Source organism: Lycorma delicatula, chromosome 4 (genome assembly GCF_047948215.1).
Source record: "Lycorma delicatula isolate Av1 chromosome 4, ASM4794821v1, whole genome shotgun sequence".
NCBI lineage: Eukaryota > Metazoa > Arthropoda > Insecta > Hemiptera > Fulgoridae > Lycorma > Lycorma delicatula.
In genome coordinates, this window is record NC_134458.1 from 155,888,949 (window position 1) to 155,913,535 (window position 24,587).

Sequence of the window (24,587 nt, forward strand, 5' to 3'; positions counted from 1 at the left end):
TTGTGAATTGTGGTTGTTGCCTCAGGACATAGGATATATAGGATTGAAAGGGAAATTATGGTATATAGATTATTAAATTATTAATTATTAAATTATGTATCACTGGTATACAAAATTTTGTCCCATAGCAAGTGTTTTCTACATGTATTTTTCCCCTTAAATTCAAAAATGTTCACAGAATTTTTTTATCACCCTTAGTTTTCAAGTTATAATCTTTCTTATTTTTCTTGATGAGTCAGAGAAATGCCATTTACACATGCCCCATAAGTGGGGCAGTGTTGGACACGCACAGTTTCTGCTAGATGTTAAGAGCGTATGTATACCTGCATGCAACCTGTTCATGTTATACATGTTACAGAAATTATGTTATGGTATTATGCATTTGTAATACATAAATAAATAATTTTATTGATTAAGCATTTAAAAATGATTAGTTTATGAAAAAAGGTCTGCAGAACAATAAAATTTGGAATTCTAAAATGAGTCTGAAGATGGCTTACTTACAGGCTTGGTTATCATTGTTTGTCAAAGTGATGCTACAAATAACATCTGTTTCGATTATAATGTATGAATTACTGGTTCAAGCCATTGCCAGTCTGTGTTCAGTGTTCACTCTATTGACATCCATACATCTTTTGTGTGTATGTGCTGATGTAATATAGTTCAGTGTAAACATTTCTCAGTTACAATGTATTCTAAATTTACATTTCGTCTTTTGAATTCAAGACGTGCAGTGAATATTTTTTGTAGTGCTTGTATATTGTGATTTTTCAAAATGCCCAGAAATTGTGTAAATCCCCAGACAGATTTTGCTACATTAGTGGTGAGGTAATATTTAAATTTCAGAAACCTAGTTTTATTAAGACAAACATTGGGCCCCTCACATTTGTTGTGCAACTTGTGTCAGACTCCTTCGAAGCTAGTCAAAGGGTTCTCGGTACATGAATTTTGCTGTTCCAATGATTTGGCAAGAATCAAAAGATCAATGATATTGATTGTTACTTTTGACTAATATTGAGGGCATTAGTTCAAAATAAATGTACAACTATTTCATATCCTAATTTACCATATGCCATGAGGCCTATGGCTCACAGTTAACTGTCAACTGTCTGTGCCTAAACTGCCAGAAAATATCTCATACTTAGTAATTATAAACAACACAAAGATTTGGCAGAGGATAATGATGATGCAAGGGTTGATCCAAACCAGGATGATGTACTGAAGGGTTGATGTGCTCATCTGGTGAACCACATTTACTAATACAAGGGGACCTCAATGACCTTGTATGAGATCTGAATTTATCAAAAAAGGAGGCAGAACCTTCACGGTCACAATTAAAAGATTGGAACCTCCTCCACCACAAAACAAAAGTGTTTTTTTTAGAGTGATTTAAGAAATTCTTTGTATTTTGAAAATGGACTTGTTTTTTGTAATGATGTTTTGTCTGTAATTGAATCATTTGGTCATGAGTACAAAACAGAGGAGTGGTGTTTGTTTATTGATTTGTCAAAAGCTAGTCTGAAAGCTGTGTTTCTGCACATTGGGAATGAGTTAACATCAGTGCCACTAGCTTATGCTACGGATCTGTAAAAAACTTATGTGAACATGAAACTTGTGCTAGATAAAAAAAGATATGAAGAATGTTAGCAGAATGTCTGTGGTGACGTGAAAATAATTGCTCTGTTGCTCTGATCTAGGTTTTACCATCCACGCAAACACTAGTGCAGTCCTTTTATCTGTTGCATATTTATGCACTTCTGACATGCTCTACGTAATTTACATGGCGTGGCATTTAACGTTACTCTTTTTGAAAGTAGGTTCACACATTTATTGTACATAGCAATAAATATAACCAAACACGGTTAAGTCGGTGTCTTCGATTCGCAAAAAGGCCTAAAGTATGAATACAAGGTCTTGAAGATGTCCGATATGATAGCCCAAGGCATTGCTGCCATCTGCAGTGTTTTTTCGAATTCCTTTTTTTAGGCCATTAATGCCAGGGAGGGTGTGAGTGAAGCCTTCAAATGCCCGCATAAATGAAAGTCTTCTGTAGTAAGTTCCGGTCTAGGCCTACGGCAGGGTTACTGAATGTCAACAAGCCGAGATTTTTAGATCTGGATTCTTGGATTTTTAGACGCCCAATTTCGGTAATTTTCTTTACTGGACCCGTTAATCGAGAATACTGTTTCCTTTTTTCATTGACGATGGAGCACTTGTAGAGGTTATCGTGCGTTTCAGCTGCACCTGTCGTCAATAATGGACACGCAGAGCTTTGTTGCAGTAGTTACTTCAGTTTATATTGGTAAATATACAGATCATAGTGCAAAAGTAGTTGCAGATTTTGGTTCGGTAGATTCAAGTGTCAGAAATGACGCCGGAATTATGGATGTCGTCTTCTCTCCGAGGCTGTTCTCACACGCTCGATATTTTCAGATCAAAAGGTTTTTCCACGTGTAGGGCTTGATTGTATCTCACGTTACTGGGGTACCCGTTGACCGACTATTTTTTTAAAGTACAACCTCACGGTGCCGATCATCAGTGTTTGACAAAACTTCGATAAACGGATACAATCGACTTAGCTTAGCTTCAAACTGTTCTATATAAACGCGCTGCTGTACGGACCAACGTTTCATTCATTGTTCACTGAATCTTACTAAATCCAACTACTGCTGCCAACAACCCCTCTCGCAGCCCTTTTTCTTTCTGTTTTTTTTCTTTTTAAGAAAAGAAGCCTTTATGATTGCATGAAGTCAGTGGAGAAAATCTGAGAGATGTAGGATATACTGCAATTGACTTGATGAATTCATTGATGTAAATGAAATATTGAAGTTAATTTTTATTGAAGTATTATTACATAGTAAAAGAAATCATGGATTCCGTTCAGTTATATAAAAAGTTAAATATTTCTTTGTAGGTATAATAGTAAAAATGCTGAACTCAGACGGTTAAGTGTACTCATTCCATAATTTAAAGACTGTTATTTTTGTCCACCATGTTTTTGAAATTTCTTTCTTTTATGAGTTTTGCTTAGTTTGAAGCAATGGGGCGTACTACTATTTGTATCTCAAGCGATATCCTTGAAAGTTACAACCCGGTTGTTTGCCTTAAAAACAATTTTAGTCTGATATTAAATTAAAAATGTTGATTTGACCTCACAGCTGTATTAATTTGGTTAATGTAACTTGTTAATCGTCCTCAAAAGTTTAACTGGGCGAAATTAAGTCAAATGACAATAATTAATATCTCTGATATAACATTCATAATTGGCTGCTAGAATTTTCACAAATTTCAGTTTATTTAAAGTGTGAAGAAAACGTTTGAGCAGATCAAACAGAGTGAGAAATTTTCTTTTAGGGATTTTTGCTACCGATATTTTTTAACGTAAAAGAAACCACAGGGTATTAGGTTATTCAGACTGTAAAATACGCTCGTGGGTAAGATATTTCAACGTCTGTATTACGAGGTTGGAATTCGGTTAGATGAAAACCGTCATTTTAAGTAATGAGTGCTTCCATCTGTAATCAAATGCTGCGAACGGAGCGCTGAATTAATAACACAATTAGATCATCAAAACCGGGAGATGACGTCATCAGTAAAAACTTCTGCCTTTTTCGGTAGTAATCCGGTCGTTTTGCATTTTGACCAGGATCTTTGTTGACGAAACAGTTCTTTATCACTGAAACAGAGATCTTTATCTCCCTATAAGAAACAGTGGATTAGGATCTCTAGAAAATAACATTTTTGTACATGTTTGAAAAACTTCGCGCGAGTCCAGAGGTCTCGCGCGAAATATTTCTAGTTTTAATGATATATTTAGCGTATCTAGTAGAAATTTGCGTTTAGCGTAACAAAATGTTGGTCAGATATATTTGTAACTGTGGATAATTTCGATTTTCTGTAGATTACGTTTTCAAAACTAACAAGCATCTTAGTTAAAATAGTCTTTATATTAATTTAAAAAAAATGATTAATTACAATCTAATTTGTTATCGAGTACTCTTTTGTTAAAATCTAGATCGGGCGAGCGGAAGCAAGCTTCAACCGTCTCACCAAGGGGCTCCGCTCCCTGGACCCTCGGGACCCAGCTCGACCCAGGCGAGTCCCGGAATCTTCAGAGGTTACGGAGCCGAACCCAGGGTCGCAGAGCTCGCTTCGCTCGCCATTCCCGTCTAGCCAGAGGGTTCCGTCCCCTGGATCCCTAGACCCCCGGATTGTTCGTTATCTTGATGGTTGTGAGAATAACTAGGAACAATTACAATTAAGGCATTCTTCAGGCTTTATAGAAACATGAAAAAGAAACTAAATTATAAGAGACGGAATAGCAGTAACTATGGTAACTTAAGTACACTGAACTTCGAGGAAGAAGCTCCACAACCTTATTTCAGTTAACATGGCGACAGAAGTATAATAATGAATTAAATGGATTAATTTTTTTCTTTAATGAAAATCTTCTATTCACAATTTCACTCCCAAGGGGGTTAGTGCCTCGAACTATGGCTTAAAACTTTCTCTGGGATAAAGTAAATGTATCCTGCAAATTTGAAAGGGAAGATCTGTATTTCTCGCGCGATGCTGTTACAAATTAATAGACAAACTTTCGCATTTATGTACGTATAAGATTTTCTTTAATTTTGGCTGGTTGATTGTATGTATGTGTCGCAGCGATAACACGGAAACGGCTCAATCGGTCTAGCTGAAATTTTAACTGTGACCTTTACTACCCATAGCGGTGTTAAATAGGATACAAATGAATATTCGTGATGAAGTTTAGGTTTACGTCGTTACTTGCGATATTTTTAATAACGGCCGGTCCAACCCACCGGATTTGTGTAGTGGTGAACGCCTCTTCCCAAATCAGCTGATTTGGAAGTCGAGAGTTCCAGCGTTGTCGTAGTAAAGGCAGTTTAACTTTTATACGGATTTGAATACTAGATTGTTGATACCGGTGTTCTTTGGTGGTTGGGTTTCAATTAACCACACAGCTCAGGAATGGTCGAACTGAGATTGTACAAGACTACACGTCATTTACACTCGTACATATCATCCTCATTCATCCTCTGAAGTAATACCTGAACGGTAATTCCCGGGGAATAAACATGAAAAAGAAAAAAGTAACGGCTGGTCCTTACGGAATAAAATTCTACCTGTAGCTTTTACTACCTTTATTTCGTTAAAAATCTAATTAAATTTGAATGAATACCTACAAATGTTGACAATTTAAAACTAAAACGATTCAAAATAAATAATAAAACAATTTATAATTTAATTAATTTAGAACAGCAAGAATATTTTGTAGAATAAAAAGATTTACTAGAAAAAATTTCTTCTAACCTAAAAACGATAGAAATCAAAATAAAGAAATTAACAATTTTCTTCCGGTGTAAAAAGATGTCAATTACTAACTCTAGCGGTAGGTTAAACAGGAAGGATTTTAACTAGCGAAAAATTACATATATAAAAAACGGAAATTTTATTTCGTTATATATAAAAACTAGCTCCTCGTCGCAGCTTCGCCCGCGCTCTATGGTTACTTGCGTTTCCCGTAGCAGTCAATCTTTTTATTTTATGTTTTTTTAGCTAAGAAACCGTAGGGAGGTGCAGCGAGTTACACGTACAATAACGGAGGCAGTAGCTGTGTTGGTTGACCCACAGCGCCGTATACCTTCGCACCCCTTAAAAAACGGAATCAGAAAATCCCGAAAATGTCTTTTTAAATATTTATATGAAGAGTATTTGAAAGCCAAAATTTACTGTATCTCGTTTAAAACAGTCGAGATTGGGAAAATTAACAATCATTGTTCAAAATATTTTTCCCTTTCTTCACCCTCTTCGAGGTCGAATGTCCAAAATCTATAAATTGGTTTACTCACATAAAGATTAAACTCACCAAAATTCAAGTTGGTTTCTTCATTTGTTACCGAGAAATTAAAAAAATTGTGAGGTTTCAAAAATAATTAAAAAATCCATTTTAACCCTTGAATCTCGGGGTTTAAAAAATCTGGAGATTGATTATTAGACATTCGCATGAAGATTCACACACAAAAAATCAAGCTATTATCTTCATTTTTTTACCAAGAAATTTAAAATAATAGTAAATTTCATTGTTACTCCATTTTACCCCTTTAAACTCGGAATTTTAAAAAAATACTTTCTTACAACGGCACGCTGTAAGAAAGGAGGACAAGAATTTAGCAGTTCGCCACCTAGCGGCCTGAATGAGAAGTGTAGCACCATAACGCAATATTTATTATTTACACGTTTAAATCTTTCATTTTTAGATAACATTTCCGAATAACCGTGATTTATTAGGTGGAGAGAGTACCTGATGCATGCAAAAATTAGCCTTACCTACTAACAAATACCCCGTTTGAATTAGAAAATCGGATGATTTTTTTCAGAAATATTATAAGACCACCCCATTGCACCTCCCAAAACAGCCCCATGGGCAACCCGTTTGTTACCAGTTGATGGTGATGATTGGTCTAGCCTCCCACGAGGTGCTTGCATACCTCACCACTCTAGCCTCTCACGAAGTCCCCACGGGAAGTTCATTCATTATTGTTAAACAGAAATTTTTTTAAATTTAATTAATATTATTTTATTTAACATAAATTTAATTTCATTGAGTCGATTCATTCAGTTCATACCCAGCTCACACACTCACAGAGATTCACAGTTCATTAATTCAATTCATTAAAATTTGTGCTTCAATCGGCAAATCTCCACTAATACATATATATAGGGTGATTCATCTTAATCGCCTCAGGCGATTTTCACAACTACGCACAGTATAAAAAAATGACCTAAACAAAAGTTAACTTGATTGGAGAGGGAGACCTTGATTTTGCCCTTATTTTAAGGTTAACACGATTTTTTCCAAATAGAATGATCTACTTTTGACCCCACCAATTAAAAGAGCAGAAAATTTTGTATTGAAATATGTGGTAAAATATGACCATAACCTTTTTTTCAGGGTGTTTAATTTTAATCGTCCCAGGCGATTTTCTCGTAAACTACGCTCAATACAAAAAATTACCTAAAAAAAGTTACTCAGAATGGTAGAGAGAGAGAGAGACCTCGTGGTAACCTTGAACTTGACCTTGACGATTCTTTTCAAATGGAATGACGGAATGACCTAAATTTGACCCCACAAAGAGCAGAACATTTTTCATTGAAATATGGGGTCAGACATATGACCTACATTCGTTTTTGAAGGTTATACGGCTAGCCATCAGAGATAGTGTTGTATGACTGATAAGATTGTACGGAGGTAATGTAATACGAGTTACACGTTTTTGAAAGTCATAAAATATTCCTGGAATATTTACATTGCAGACCATTTATCTCGCAAACTACGGGAAAGAGCGTAAAAATGACTATCGTTTAACACTATCTCTGATGATTAGCCGTGTGATCTTCCAAAAAAGGTCCAAGGTCGTATGTGTGACCACATATTTTAATATAAAATTTTCTAATCTTTTCATTGGTGGGGTCAAAAATAAGACATTCCATTTAAAAACCCGTGTTAACCTTGAAATAATTAATGGTCAAGGTCAAATCCAGTGTCACCGTGACGTGTCCTACTTCAATCTGAATAACTTTTGTTTAGGTCATTTTTTTATTGTTCGTAGTTTACAAGAAAATCGCCTGGAGCGATTAAAATGAAACATTGTGTGTGTGTGTGTGTGGGGGGGGGCGTGTGTGTGTGTGCGGGGGGGCGTGTGTGTGTGTGTGTGTGCATACGCGCACCGCACACACAATTTTTTTTCCTCGAGATTAAATAAAAACCTGTGTTATGCAAAGAGTCATGGGTTAAAATTTGATTGCGATTGATCGAGTAGTTTTTTTGTTTATCCTGATCAAACAAAAACCCTCTTCCTCTTTGTGTAATAGTATAGATTTTACAATTTTTTACGTTAGCACTTATTCTACTTCGACATTTCCCTCTGATTTTCGGTATATCACGAGAAGTATTCTTCAATTTCCCTCTTTTTCACCCGTCAAAATTCTTCGTGTTTTAGTATTTCTAGGTTACTTTTTATTTTTATTTCGGAAGAAAATTGTTGTAGCAATTAATGGTCAAAGTTGAACATTAATAAAGTTTATGGCAATACGAGTCTGGTATGTGTCTTTTATTATAATTTTTTTTTTTCATGTTAAGTTATTGTTTTTTATATAAGTAGGAATTTGTACAAAGTTTAGCGCGGTATTTGTCCTGTTTCGCTTTGATGATTTTACATAAGTTAACGCAGAATAAAAGTCTAATTTAGCTCCTTTACAAACTGATTGCTATTAAATATTAAGTTCTTCGAGAAAATAATTGTATGAAAATGTTTATTCCGTTCGGTGTATTGAAATATACAAAATTTTTGTAGAGTTATTACTCCAAAAATATTATTCGGATGTGTGTGCGCGAATATTTCATCAGAGTTTACATCCAAAAACTATACCAGGAAATTCTTTTCTAATTCTTACGTAATTTTAAAAGGATTTACATAAGTATAAGACACTGACCTATTTAAATATAGTGAAAAATTATCATAAATAGGCTATTTAAATATCCTTGTAATGTCACTCGTTCAAACATAAAAGTAATTTCATAATTTTTTATTTTCAAGCGCGGTCATTTTCATTTTTTGAAAGGTTGCCAAGGTCGTTGTACTTCATTTATATCCTGCTCTTTACATGATGACTTGTCCTCCTTAGTTAAATGCTAAGATGTTAGATTATATACCTATCAGCCGTGCAATTATAAATTTCTCTCTCTCTCTTTCTCTCTCTCTCTCTCTCTGTCTGTCTGTCTGTCTGTCTGTCTGTCTGTGTGTCTGTCTGTGTGTCTGTATGTGTGTCTGTATGTGTGTGTGTGTGTGTGTGTTTGATACTGTAAGAGTATGTTGTAGTCGGGAAATCTTAATAAAACCTGTTTCTTGTAAGGAGATTTCCCTTTAGATCTTAAGCACTTCTCCATTGTTTTCTATTATTCAGGAATATCTTTATGAAACATATTTAAAGCTCCAGCTTACGTAATATTTTATGTAATTACAGATTGCTGTCTGTGCAGACGTTCGCCTGTCGTACTGTCGATAGAATAAACACACCATGGCAGGCCCCTGTCAACCGCCTAGCTTAAAAATGCGATTGCAGCGTCAGGTATCGTCTTTGGATACCGCAAACTATTGTTCTACCTGTATATGGCAGAATCGGAACAGTATTCGCTGCTGTTGACCCCCAGTACTTCCATTTACGATCAAAGCATGTACTCTATATGCATGCCCGAATCGATCCTCAGGACCTTAAGTGAGGGTTAAAGCAAAGATCAACGGAATATTATCGACGGACAAAATGATTTATCATCGGACACCGGAACGTCCAAATTGTCTAGCTTAGTTGAAGTCTACCATATATTTTCTTTAAAATTGATTTGTTAAGATTACAATCAAATTTCGCAGTAAAGCGAAGCCGTCCCGCTAAATAACAACCGATCACGGATCTGATCTTGATCGGTGTGTTGTACAAATACAGCAATCGCTCATTATTGGCGGATTTAGTATTCATGATTTTGGTTATTTGTGAAATACATAATTGTTACTACAAAAATAGAATATAAACCATTGAAATTGTCACAATTTTTATTTATATTTGCTTTTTGTAATTACAGCGATGTTAAATGATTGCTGTATTTTTAACCGAATTAAAATAAAAATTAAAAGAAAGTTTAACTAAGCATTTTCTGGATAGTTGAAATTGTATTCCTGAAGACCATTTCGGGACTAATTATGAGGGGGGGATCCTTTATCTGTAAAATTACCCATGTAAAATTAATCGCGGTCCTCTATTAAAGGAGCCCATAATTATATCGAAAAAGATTACATTAAAAAAATTACTCTGTATACAGTTAAATAGAAAAAGTAAAAAAAAAATGTATAAAATTTAACGAATACTAATAAAAGAATAATCTTTAAAATGTTATTTTATAATTAATTTACTCGTACTGTTCAAATACACTGTAAAACGTTTTGAATTAAGTAAATTACATTGTTTCAGTCTGAGGGGAGCGTAGGAAGTAGGAAGGAGAACCAATAAAATCATTTGAGTAGAAATAACACACCTGTAGTATTAGCGGGAGAACATCTAACGTATCCATGGAATATATTGTTTCAAGTTGATGAAAGGGATGTCAGTGTTGTATGAATGAATATTCATTCTGTATGCACATTTGTATGAATTTTTTTATACTGAAATTCGTAATGTGTATGGATTTATGATACGGAAATTGTCCTAATAAATTAATGTACTTCTGTATACTTATATAATTTGTAAAAGTTATACTTACATAGATCTAATAGGTTTTTCATAATAATATTCGTTACATTTTTCGATCTGATGCATCCTGCTTCCAAGCATGCGAAACCAGTTTGCATAACTGAAAAAAAAAGCGAATGATAAGTTACGATACATGTACTTAAAAATCCATATAAAGTCGGGCAAAGTTGCATAACTTTTCATTGAAGTAATGTCAGAAAGAAAAACAATAATGCTAATAAAAATAATTAACAAGCATTTAGATACGATTGAGTAAGTGAAGACAATACATTAATATTTCTTAATAAGAACGGAGAATTTATTATACGTACTGATGAAAATAATCAACGAGTTTACTATGTAAAGAAATTTTGACCAATTGTTTGCTTTCCTTCCATATACGAGGGCTATTTCTTTGATTCTGAAAAATAAAATATTTCAACCAAAAGGGTATGTGTTTTAAGAGATATTAAATTATATCAAAAAAATTTTTAACTTTTTGAGTAAAAGTTACTCAAAAGATACGGAACCCATGGCGGTGAACGAATCCTTCTCGCCCCCTGAATCAATTGTAACCAAAATTAAATGGTATCAGTATGTCTTATTCATCGTAAAATATTTCATAAAAGTCTGTTGATCCTATCTGAAGATTTAAGCAAAACGATAACTGATGGAAAAAGCACAAAAAATTAGGCTTAATAGATTCCCCACCCACGAAAAAGATTGCCCGAATACATAATCCAGAATACATAATACATAATCACCATCTTAGCAAACTAAACGACATTAAATTGTGTAAAAAATTACTTTTTTTAAGTAAAACTTTGAGATACGGGAAGTATACGATCCGTATGTGCCTCGCTCCCTTGACCATTTATGACTAAAATTAAATGACATCAGTGCCCTACATACAGAAATCATTATGCCAGATTTCATTCAAATCTGTTCATCTGATCTGAGGATATCAAGAAAAAAATATTCGTAATATACATCCGTACGTATAGTAGCCGCAACGTAACGGCGAGCTTGGATGATCAGCATACACGTTACTGCTATATTATTTTTCTCTGAAACATTGGCATACCATCTCTTAGTAGCATAAACATGATGTAACTCTTTAAGAAGTAATGTTTTTTTTGTTTTTTTTTTTACAATATTACGAAAGTGACATTATGCTTCAGATACAAAACAATTACTCTAATTTTATTTTTGTTTCTCTTTTACTTTTCCATGTATAAAGTTCAGTTTTGTGGTTCTCTCTCTCGGAACGGTTCGTTTGGCGCGCGTCGTGTGTTTTGTTATATAGTCAATTAATGTACGATACGATATTTTGTAAAATGTTTTTATCGTGGTTTACGGTTCATACTTTTTAAAGTAATTCGTTCACGTGCGAATAGTTATGGCGTAATTTAAGTCTGTTGTGAAAGGTGAAATATCTTCGAGTCGAAGATAGGCACGGGAAATTGTAAACGTGTATGATTTCATGAAGAAAGAATCTTTAGCTGTAGGAAAATTAAAAAATGACGAGCATTTAATTGCTATACAGAAGTGTGGAAAGAGAACTGCAGCTGCTTGTGGCAATTCCACGGTTTCAAAGCCTAAGAAAAGAAAAAATAGAACTTCGATCCGAGGGACTAGAATGCTTGTTCATCACCCTAAAAAACAAAAAGAAACGTTCTAAACCGGTTACCGGAATAGATTATTTTGATAAAGGTGTGGTTAGGCGAACTGTGAATTAATTTCACTCAAAGATAGAGGAGCTGCCGACACACAACTGTGTAAAGAATTGAAAATTAAAATTAATTTTAACGGCAGTGAAACTAGTTTAAGGTTTTTAAGTGGCGCAAAACAAAAGAAAGGAAACTTTTAGTTGAAAAACATGATATTAGGCAGAAAAGGATTTCTTATTTGCAGGCGATCAGTGAATTTAGAAAATGTAACCGGGCGATCGTATAACTTAAATGACTCCTAAGTTTTATCTCATTCGACGGCAAAATCATGGGCTGATGACAGCGGTGCAGGACTTCATTTACCGATTAATAAAGGTGAACGCGTAATTATAATTCACGCCAAAGGTGAAATGAGCTTCATTCTAAGTTCAGTATTGGACAGCCAAATCAAAAAGTGGGGATTACAGTGATAGAGCGATACTAAAAATTATTTGAAATGGGCTGAAGAAAAGTTAGTCCTAACCTTCCTCCTGAGTCTGTATTAGTCATTGACAACAATACTCCGTATAATACAATACCATTTCTGAAAAAATTTCTATGTCATCAAGCAAGAAACAAGACATAACTGTTTGGCTGCAGAAACATTATATTCCATTTTCGTCTCAGTGCTTAAATCACAATTGTATGAACGAATTAAGTTTAATATCACAGAAAGCTTTACCAGTTTATTGTTAGAAAGAAGTGGGCACAGAGTTTTGCGGCTTCCACGTTATACCATCCTGATTTAAATCAGATCCATTTCAGAGGTAAAAGGACATGTTGCGAGCCACAACGACGTTTAAAATGAATTCGATGAGCGATGAACGCTGGAAACCTTACTGTGAAAAAGTTAAAAATATGTGAGGTGAATATCGGAGCCAAGAATCGTTAATAGATTTTTTGACAGAATCTTTCATTTATTACTTATTTAGTGACAATGGTAATAGTGAGAATTACGCTGAAGTTAGTGATGACAGCGAGGAGAGCGTTTTAGATGAGGAATTAAATGGATAATTCATTTTCCAGCAAGTAATTAAAGTTAACTGTCTACAGCAATATTTACCGTGTAATAGATAATAGATAAGTAAGATATTAGATATTAGTAATAGATAATATTTTGTCATCAGTTATTACATTTTACAATGTACAGTACAGAATTAGCAGACTGTTGCATTAATTTGTTTAGTAAGAGGGATTACTAAGAGCGAGGAGCATGTTTTTACGTCTGGTAGTAATTGCCGCCGTTACTTGGCGGCGACTGTGTATGAGTATGTACATCCTTTTGGAATTTTAAATTGTGTATTTTGGTTAGAAGAGGTAAACTCCGATATGGAAAATTTGACTTGATTATGACATACTTTTCTTATAAAATATTTTGTGTAGCTGTACAGTATTTATCGCTGAAAAAGTAAAAATGTTATTTATGTTAATACGGGTTATATTTTTGATTTGGAATGATGAAAATTACAATTTGTTTTCCCCAAAAAAGTACGTAAATTGTTGATTTCTACAAAGTAACAAAAAGTCTAAATTTAAATTCTATAATTGTTTGAAATGCAATAATTAATCATAAAACGTTACCGACAGTTGTTAACTAATTAACGTAGGCAGCTTTATGTTTAGCGTGTTATTTTACGCGAGGAAGACAATGTTACACAATAATTTATTTTATTCGCCATTTAACATATAATTAAGACAATTTTTTTTTTTTTTTGACTAAACAAATAGACCTTTTCAAGGTTAATACCTTTTATGCTTATTACTAATTAGAAGCTACTTGGTTTTGACGCGTTTAACTATTGGTTGAGTAGTAATAAATTAATGTTGCGAATATTTTAATTTATTCTAACCAGATATGAATTTAACTGCAATCTGTTTTTACTAGGTCAAGTCCGTCTGCTTTTTTTTTTTTATTAAATCCTTTTGCTAATTTTTTTTAATCTTTTTTGTAATTTTTAAATAAGTTGTTCTTTCTTTATCAGCTGATCACACTACGTGTTTGTGTATTTAAATAATAAATATACTAATTATAAAGTTTGTTTGGTTTTAATCGACTTCAAAAAACAAAGAGGTTTCCATTTCGAATTTTTTGTATCTTTTTTCGTGTACAAGCATTACGTTTTACAAAATTTATACTTTTTATTTTATTTTGAAAAGGAAATCCTTTTGGTCGTCCCATAGAACGTTATTTTAGATAAGTTGCTGAAGGATTTTTTTACGAAATATTATTATATGGTCTACATAACTACATAAATCAGATTATTTTATTGGGTAGTCAAAAATATAAAAGTTAGTGCTGTTTATGACTTCTTGAAGTTTCTTTAGTTTTAAGAATTTTATTAGCGGTAGTTTATTCTTAAACGTACTTCAAATCTTAAAATCTTGAAAATTAAAATTTGTCTACTTTATGGTCAATTTTGTAAATTTACTTTATTTTAAAAACAGTTTTCGTGACCATGTAATCCGGAATTAAAACTAAAAAAAAAAAATAGTTCTTTCTTAAGTTTGTTTTTTATTTTTCTTGCTAAAATTCTGTATTGGGGAGTAAATCTGAAAAAACGTTTCGTCAAAAGTAATTCATATATGATATTGAAATATTTCGTACAAAGTATTTGTTTATTTTGTTTTTTTACTTCCTTGTTATGAAGTAAAGGAAGTTTTCAGATTTCAACGGAATTATCCATTTGACTATCCCTGAATCCATTTTGACTAGTTTCGGCGTGACGTCCGCACGTACGCATTGTACGTACGTATCTCTCATAACTCAAAAACGATTAGCCGTAGGATGTTGACATTTTGGATTTAGGACTGTTGTAACATTAGTTGTGCACCTCCTCCTTTTGATTGTAATCGACTGAACCAAAAGTGTCCAAAATTCAACTAAGTTTGGATTTTTGACTTTTTCTTAACTGCAGCCCTCACTGAGAGCCTTTCAAACATAAGTGGTACTTATTTTCATCGGTTCCAGAGTTATAAGCAAATAAAATTTTAATTAATGAAATTTGGATCTTACAAGGGTAAGGCACATCGGTTCGAATTAGACGTCATCTCCTTTTTTAACTTTTTTTTTAATTTAAATATCTATAGATTTATTAATAATTATTAACCTCCGATTGTAAAAGAAATGTACAATAAATAATAATTCAATTAAAAGTTATTAATGAAATAAAAATTTGTATTTTAGGCGTACAAGGAAGTCATGTGGTTCCACATCAAATTTTTTAGTTTTTTTTTTTTTTAGTGAACTACACTTTTCTTAGTCTTGTTGAATAATTTTGCAGAGTTAGACCTACTTGTATGTCAGTAAACTCCAATAAATAAACTTTTAAATTCCTATCTCAAATATACATTTTTTAAATGTAATTTTCAAGATTGAAAATCCAAATAGGAATTTTAGGATGGATTCAGACGTAAGAATTTTAATTTTTTTATGATTTCGGATACTTTATCTGTTTTCGAAGTTGTAGCTGTTATGTTAAAATAAGTTAGTTGTCGAGAAAGGGTATCAAATTAGAACCGAAGTTTCTGATTGAAATTTTCATTTTCTATTTTTAGAAATTATACTTGCATTGTAATGTTTTTTTATTATAAAATTTATTTAAGGGCCAAACGGGTCAACTGGGACCCGTTTGAGATGCAAAGCAAAAAGTTCATTTTTATCCTTTATCGCAATTTATTTTTTTATTTTTTAGATTAAAAGTGGAATTACAGTTAATAAAAATAAGCTCGTTTTTGTTTAATTTTCATCAAAACAAACCTGTTTGACTATCTGTTTTACGGATATTCACTTTATTATATTTACCTTGAAATTGTTAACAGGAATAGTATTTATAAATATAACTTACTTCCGTTTTCAAAGCGCATCTTATATATTTTCTTAGTTTTTAAAGAATGCAGTTTAACAATGACTATAATTTTTTTTTATTTTTTAAACTTTTTTCAATGTATATGTAATTTTAACACTGCATCCAATTCTGTGTAAATTATTATTTTTTCGTTATGGAATCACTGACGGGTATAGAACTGAAACGTTCTTACTAAATTCGTTGTTTTCAAATATTTTCGATAAAGGATTTCGTATTTGTTCTTTCAGCAGAGTTCTATAATTGTCTCCGTTTTATTTTTATATTGATGAATGACTTTCATTTGAATGAATAAACTTATCAGTGAAATTCATGGCTACTATGGTGTTGCTATAACAAAAAATAAACACTTGTATAAAAGAAATGAAGCGTGCAATACGGGCTATTTATTTTCATAAAATCTTGCCAGATGGAAACTCTTCACATGGGTTTTGTCCGTGAATAAAACCCATCATGGACTATCATTAACATGATGGACTATCGTCGAATAAAAAGTGCTGATAAGGAAGCAAAAATAGTTTATTAAGATGGAACTAAGAAAAACAGAAAGATACTAAAGTGATTACTAATTACTTAAGTGATGTTTTTAATCGTTTTCCGAAAATTGCATGTTTTTAAATAACACCTGTTATTTCATGAACCGCTTAAAGTAGAAAAATGAAATTTTTACAGTGTGTTTGTGTATGCTTGAGTGTGTTTTAAGACCTGATGATTTATATTTTCTAAGACACAACTTTTTGTGCAAAAAAGTAGCTTCAAAAAATAGGAAAATTGAATAAAAATTGTAAGTGAAAAACTTTTTGTAGTAAAAATATAAAAAAATCAGTAGTTAAAAATGACCTTATATTTGCCTGCTGAATTCCTATTGTGTCCTAAGATAATGGGTCTTAAAGTTAGAAAAAATAACATTACCGGGATACAAGGTACCGAGTGCTCTTAAAAGAATTCATAGTAGTTTAATAGAGGTAATAATAACTTTGTAAAATTATTTTTGGCCTAAGATAACTTCTGTATGACCAAATTAATATTGCTATTGGACTTCATCGGCACAGCGCTAAAAAAATATATAAACGATTGAAGAAATTGATTGATGAATGAAAGTTACGCGAATAAAGAATACAAAATTAATAATCCTAACTGAATATAAATAATAATAATAATAAATTATAATTTTAATAAAATAGTTATATTTATTAATGATAATAGATGAATATTTGTAACAGACGCTTGCAGTCGGTTTGTGTACTTGTAACAATGACATTGGATTAACTATCGGTTTACATGTCTTAAAGATTCATTCACATTTTCTCCGCGTGCAATATTAACTAAGTCGTTCTACAAGCAGATGATGTAGAAGGACCGATTATAATGAAAACTTAATTCTAAATAGTTACCGTTCTATGTGTAGTAAATTGTTAAAAATCTTTTTTGCTGCGGAAAAAATTCGTCGCAGTATTTATAGAGGTTTTTAGAATATATTCTGATAATTTGCTCATAGTGTATCTACTAAAGTGTACGAAAAGATGAATCTATAAATATATTTGAATGAGTTTCTTCACTTATATAAAACACTTTATAAAACCTGATCCAATTTTTCACATGAAAGTGGTAATGTAAGAAACAGAATAATTTCGTAGCTACGAGCTGAATATCAGCAGATTTCCTCTGTAGATAGATATGATTAAATGGGAAGACAAAGGATTCTCAAAGAGAAATTAAAAAACAATTATTTTTATTCAGTTAATGAATACCCAAATTTTACGTTACTTTTCCCTCCCTTTCTCGGCTAAAGGATTCTCAAAGAGGAATTAAAAAACAATTATTTTTATTCAGTTAATGAATACCCAAATTTTACGTTACTTTTCCCTCCCTTTCTCGGCTCTGTTGATGCTACGTAGTAGCCAGCCACAGTTATAAAAGGAAAGTATATTGATCGGTACAAAATTTCGTTTTGGGATTGTCGACTTTTCACGACATCCTGAGTCAAAAAAAAAATTGAAGCAAGTGTGTCGGTGCGTGGACAGACCACGGAAGCAAAACTTCTTATAATGTACACAAATTATAAAATTTCGGTTTATCCATCCAAAAGTTATTAAGCTTTAAATAGGCCAACACAGGTGCATATGTACGAATATTACCCCACTATTTTTTTGTTTTTTTGGGAAGGGTTTCTGTGTCGTGAAATATCTAGAAATACAAAAAAAACCCGTACCCCGTTTTTTGATTGATTACCATACTGTCTTCTTAAAGCTCTCTAGGAGTTGGGATACCAGGGAAGTAACATTTATCAAGAGTGTTGTAAACACTCTTTTACTCCGGAAAAGTTATATAACAGACTTTTTTCTTTTTATTAAAAAAAAATTAACTGGCGATTAGTACGAAGTTCGCTCGGCCTTTACAACGATTAAGTTGCTAAAACATTTCAAATATTGTCTTCCATTGATATATGTTTTCAATTCATGGGTAACCCACTAATATCCTATCTGCGAGTTACCTACCCTGTTGGGTTGTGGTGGTGCGTGTAATTCATTGTTACACAACAAATTTGTACATTCATTTTGTTACTTCATTATTGTCATATCTTAAAATGGGATAGATAACTTTTAGTGAGAGTTATGTTCACTATACAGCTAATTGTATGGGGATGGTAATTTTTTTATATATAAATTATATACTTTTTTTATATAATTTTTTTTTTGTTGGATTAATATCTTTTCAGCCAGAGCTTTTAACCCTGATAATGCAGCAGTATATCGCGCTTCACATTTCGTTATAATGCTGAACGTTACGTTTATTCTTTTTAAGAATGTTTAGCTCTTTTTGAGTCTATGCTGACTTGTCACTCACGGTTTTAACAGCTGACATACATATTAGTCATTCAACCGATTATATATTTACTGATAAAATTATCTTTTGCGAATAAAATTTAGTATTCGTAATACAATACGAGTATAAATTTGGTGTCTGTCATTCCATATATGTGTGACTCTTAATTTAACATTTACTTTATTTATCGTTGTGATAAAAATGTTGTCGTTATGTCGGTTTTCTTCTATGTTTTATCATGTGACATTCTGATGGTCAAGCTGCGCAGATAATCCGATGCTTGTTTTTATAACAAATCAATTCTCCCAAAAAGTAAACTTAGTAAATTTTATAAAGTTTCATTTTTGTAATAATTTTTTTCTTTTTCTGACAAAACAGAAATAATTGTTTGGACCACGACGGACTACGAACCCGTTGAGTTTTTTCTGTAGAATTTGTTTAAAATTCTAATTAAAACTGAATTTTTAATCCCACTTAAATGTTTCATTAAATGCATCCTTGTCGTATCGATAAATAAAATGTTTTGCTTACAAGGAAATGGACTCCGATAAAAATAGAAATACATCTCGTTTCAAATTATGTTTGACTTACTGAAATTTTCCTAAGACTGAAAGGTGACAAAAAAAGTAATTTTGTTTTAAGCGCTAATAAGCAATTGTGTCAGCACCGATGCATTCATTGAAGTAGTAGGGGAGCGGAGCGGCGGAGATGGTTAACGCTAACCTTCCGTATGGAAATTTCGCTAATGAACCGATAGATTTCAACACCAATGAATACTCGATACTGTTCCTATCCATCATTCTATTGTCAGATTGTAATAAATAACACATCCTGGCCGAGTGATACAAGGATTAAACATCCTATATAACGGTACATTAAATAAAATTTACGTAAAATAAAATAAATTATCTGGTTAATGCACATAACATAGTACTGTTGTTTCTTAATAAGTAATTAACTGACAACTATTCACCTGAAACGCTTGTATAGCAGCTGATTGTAATTAAGTAATCGCGCGCGCGTGCGTGTAAATCGCCATAACCGTAAAGGATGTAGAGTTGTAGGCGACGAACCACTCGCGAAAATTGTATCTTTAAGATAGCGATCATTCCTTACGGACTGTAATTGGAAAAGTGAATCGGTTTCTTTACAGTGTTATAAATAGCAATAAGTGACACTTTCACTTTGTTCATCACAGGGTCTGGGTGTAAACGATTATCATCTTTACTTTCAGAGTAAGCAACACTGATTGGTGACTTTGGTACTCGTAGTTAAGATGCTTTACATATGTCATAACCGTAAGAAAAACTAGAAAAGAAAGTGAAAAGCAGTATCTTAATGAATCCTTATTTTTTAAGCGATGAAACAATGAGTTATACACTGCTTCAGTTCTACAAAGGAACAAAAACTTACATGAATCACGAAATTAGATAAACATTTTATAAGCCGTGTATTTCTAATTTTTCCACTCGTTTTTTTATTATAAATTATACTTTTTTATTATAAATTATACTTTTTTATTACAAATTCCAAAGTAAATTAAAACTTACTTGTTGTTAATCTTGCAATTCTTAATCTACTGGAGTTTGAATCTTTAGCCTTCATTTTGATCAATGAAATTAACATTATACGTTAATAGAAATGTGTGTTTTTATTTCTGAAAATATTTTCACTCTTTAATATTTTATACCGGATGAAAATTTCTAAATGTACTTACGTGATACTATTATTCCGTTTGTTAGTAGAAATACGTCGTCAATATTTTTACGGAGTTCTTCGATCGAATCTAATGATGTAACATTTCTAAATTCCATTGCTGTTGATGTGTTCATATTGGTAATGTTTTTAGTTAATCTATAAATGTATACCACTGATCTTCATTTACTTTAATACTTTATGCGGTAGAGTAGTGTTCCAACGTAATCTGTAGAAAAAAAAATTAAAAAAAAAAATTAAAACTTCCTTTATACTTCTTAGTTATTATACTTTAATCAAATTATTATCATACATTGCACGAGTTTATTAGTAGATTAATTTGGATTTCAAAAGGTAACAAAGTAACAAAATAGTAAAGGTTTTGATTACTGTAATATAATTGTAAATTACTAAACTTTTTTTTATCGCTTATATATATATATATATATTATACAAATTGTTACCCCCGTACGGGGGGAGGGCGTTTGCAAAAGTAAGTAATGGTGAAATATTGTATTGTCACCCGACCTTAGTTAGTAACTGTGCAAAATTTCATCAATCGGCAATGTCTGAAAGGAACTATATTAAATTAAGGATGCAAGATTTGAGGATAAACATGAAAAAAATGATAATTTAAAAAACATCGGGTTAGAATAAAACAAGTAAAACCTAATTTTTTTCATTTATGTATTTAAATTTAAAATTCCGTTATTTTAAGTTATAAATGTTTTATATTATAGATTATATTTTTATAAATATAAAATAGAAAACTTTTCTAATTACAGAGGTGGTAATAACTAAATTTTATTTTTGATAAATACAGGAAAAATGCTAATGTGTTTTTAAGATTGTACAAAATTTATTTAACATTTAACATAGAATAAAGTAAAAAGAAAAGCTCTCTTATTTATGCGTTGTATGTGAACATGATGTATTCCCTATGCTCGTGAAGTTATGATGTCATCTCTTAATTTAATGTACTTAATTTACAACTCCTAGAGCGCGTGCGCGTGTGAATGAGATCGTTTAATTTCAGCTTTATTCTTCCATAAAATTGAGACATGAAAAAAAGTTGTCCAATAGCATTAAACAACAGAAATTTTATTATTGGATAGTTGTATAACCAATAGTTTGAGCGCGTTCGTGATTGGCTAGATCTGAAGTTCGATTTTGACTCCGTAATTCTGATTTATTTCAACAACGTGACATTTTCCTACCATTCAAAATCACTTTTATGTTCTATCTTTTTCTGTATGCTAATTTTTCTTGTTCAGTTCCTAATTCTTGTTAATTTTTTTCATACTAGTATACATTATTAAGATATTTCTCTTCGCAGACTCGTTTTGTTCTTTGTCTTTTGTCATATTGATTAGCAGTTTTTTCAGGAGTAAAATATATCTGTTGAGAAATGATTAAAAGAGTTAATAGCGTGATAACTTACGTTTCAGATTTAATATTTGTAGTTATATTTAAGTGTATAAAGTTTAAAAGTGTATTGTTAAAAACTACAACCGGTTTTTAAACAAAGAGACGGAACAATTATTTTATTATTTGGAGTTTTTGTTAAAGTATAATAATCTGATATAAATTCTTTTAACTTAAGGGCTTGGTAAACCTTTTAAACCAAAATTTATACGTAAATTCATTTGACGTACCTCCTAAGATACTTAGGAATCGTTGAAAAGTTTCGATTTTTATTGGTCGTAAGTGTGAGAGGCTTAATATTTTGAATCTTTTTTTTACGATATTATAATTAATAATTATTATATTTAATGTTTGTGTTGGACCCTTCAGAGGGGACTCGATAAAAGTGCTAGACTGACTGAACTGTCCTTTTATTATTAACGCTTCTCTCCTTTTCCTTGATAATGAACCTCTGCTACATTATTTATTGGAACACGCACTTAAGATCTATATTAAGAATGCATAAAACTTAGAGGTTCTTCGGCTTCCGTATTTTTGTGGTTTAGTGGAGACCGCTGTCTGTATGATTTCTATCTAAGGATCTTTATTCTTTACATTGACTATACTTGAGTCCGACTTTGGTGTGAGGAGGTGCTTATTGATATAGTCGGATCTACTAATCGTTCTTAATTCACGTTTATTAATTTTACTTTTTTTCAAATTATCACGATTATTAGTCTAAAATAACGGTTATTATACTTAATTTTTATTTTTAAAGCGTTGTCATTAATGTTCTTAAATGTGAATTGTGAAGTATTAAATTTAAATCAACTTTTGTCATTATTAATACGGAAAGAAAAAGTTATCTCGCATTAATCATAAAAAATAATCCAGGCTATATGTTGTTTGGTGGAGGGAAAAATTCGTAATTTTTGCTTAGTGTTTCTTGTTTAATTTCAAAAACGTCTTTTACAGTAGGGTTGCCGTGTATGGTCTTCTCTAAATTTCAGGTTTTATTCCAAGGATACGTAGAACTCAGAAGACGCTCATCCCTTACCTTTACCTTTTCTACTCGTCAGAGTCGGGTGAGGGGCACAGTCCATTTTTATCTTTTTACAGCTAAGTTTTTAAAATAATACTAAACCTTTTTCCATTTTTTTTTTTTTTTTTTTTATTAAGTATGATTCCGAGGTACTTTGGTGTTACCTTACTACTTTCAGATAGTTTGTCCAAAGCGTATGCTCCTATGGAACAAAAAGTCATTGATTTATACTTTCTGTGACAGTAGAACGGAACAGACTGTACTTCGTGTAGTACCGTGTGACCGGTAAATCCTTAAGCAGAGTCCTCCCTCGACACAAAACTTTATTTAAGGAGTCATTTCATTCGACAAATATAGTTTCGTCATTATTATTATTATCTTTATCGGAATTTTGTGTTGCTAATTATTTTATTTTAAATTTTTTTTATCAGTCAACCATAAATATTCAACGTGTTGTTTAATATCAACGATTCGATGTCGCAAATATCCATTAGAAACAAAGTAAATTATAAATAATTTATTTTATTTTGAAATAAATAAATAATTTATTTTTTATAAGTGTAAATAGCCGGTAACTACCAACAATTTGTTAATGACTGTTATATTTAGACTGTATTGAGAATTTATTTAATAATTATAGACAAATAGAACTAAATTCAGATTGATTGAGGTAAATTTCACTAATTTCAGTCTTAATTTAATTTTTTTTATCAGGTTAATGACGTTGAATTTTAACAATGAAATTTTAAAGAAATTTACAAACATATAACTATTGTGTCGAGAATAGTTTTCATGGTTTTGATAATTTTATTTGAAAACATGATCATTATCTTCTAATGAGCTATGTTCAAGTACACTTTACTTTTGTTATAAGGAAATAATTTTCCTTATATTAGGTAAACCAATCTACTAAATAACAATTAGTTTAATTTAGTGCAGTTAACAGTTTTTTCCGTGTGATAGGCGTATAAAAATAAACTTATTAAGATAAAAAACTCTAGAATACACTTTCTATTAATATAATTTTTACTTTGCCGGCTATAATTCCACTTCTGTTCCAGACAAAACTTTGGATATCGGGGTTTTTGCAAATATAACGTTTCAGGACCTCTTCGTTATCTACAAAACACAAAAAAATTATAGAAATTTCCGGAAAATGTATGTACATACATTTGATGATACTACATTACATTGATGATACTTACGTACACACGTTTTTTAGGTTTCATACGTTACACACGTTTTGTATACGTTGGCCTATATTTTGATTAATATCTACGGAATGGCTCAATATATATTTTTTGGAAATTATTAAAAAAAATTCTGCGTATAGGACATTGATGGCATTAAATTCTGGACAAAATTAAAGTTAGTTTTTACTATTTTTTACTACTTTATAGTGGTCGTTGAATTTAGCTTTAGTATGATGAAAATAGTTATCAAGCTATCTGAAATTAAAAAAAAATTAAACTCTGTCGTAGTTGTGGGTGGGGTATTTTCAATATTATTGTTTGTTTTTAACAGTTTTGACTCTATCAAAAAATTAAAAATTTGACTCAAATGTTTGGTTGAATATATTTTTGGCTTTGACGTGATTTTCGATTTCATCCGACAAGGGGATATCACGATACTGTATAATTATAATTAATTTTTTTCTAGTCGGTTATAATTATTTTTTTAGCCTTGCTGATTAATGTTGCACCTAATACGGCCACTTATTGATGTAAATAATTACTACAATAAATA

General features: G+C 31.7%; 2 protein-coding genes across 4 annotated transcripts in view; one reads left to right on the forward strand and one right to left on the reverse strand.

Annotated features, from left to right (window-relative positions):
• LOC142323994 (putative ammonium transporter 1) overlaps positions 1 to 24,587 on the reverse strand; it is a 78,483-nt gene that overhangs the window by 31,309 nt on the left and 22,587 nt on the right. For 2 of the 3 annotated variants that reach the window (XM_075364471.1, XM_075364473.1), the window contains exons 2-3: positions 20,418 to 20,624; positions 10,334 to 10,423 (exon numbers count right to left, since the gene is read on the reverse strand). In XM_075364471.1, coding sequence (XP_075220586.1) covers positions 10,334 to 10,423; positions 20,418 to 20,532 — 205 coding nt within the window. In that variant the 5' untranslated portion in view covers positions 20,533 to 20,624. Of the gene's footprint in view, positions 1 to 10,333; positions 10,424 to 20,417; positions 20,625 to 23,871; positions 23,961 to 24,587 lie in introns of all 3 variants that reach the window. The other variant, XM_075364472.1, reaches the window with a different exon arrangement.
• The window catches only part of LOC142323995 (lysosomal-associated transmembrane protein 4A), a 124,449-nt gene that overhangs the window by 15,885 nt on the left and 83,977 nt on the right, over positions 1 to 24,587 (forward strand). The window lies entirely within an intron of this gene.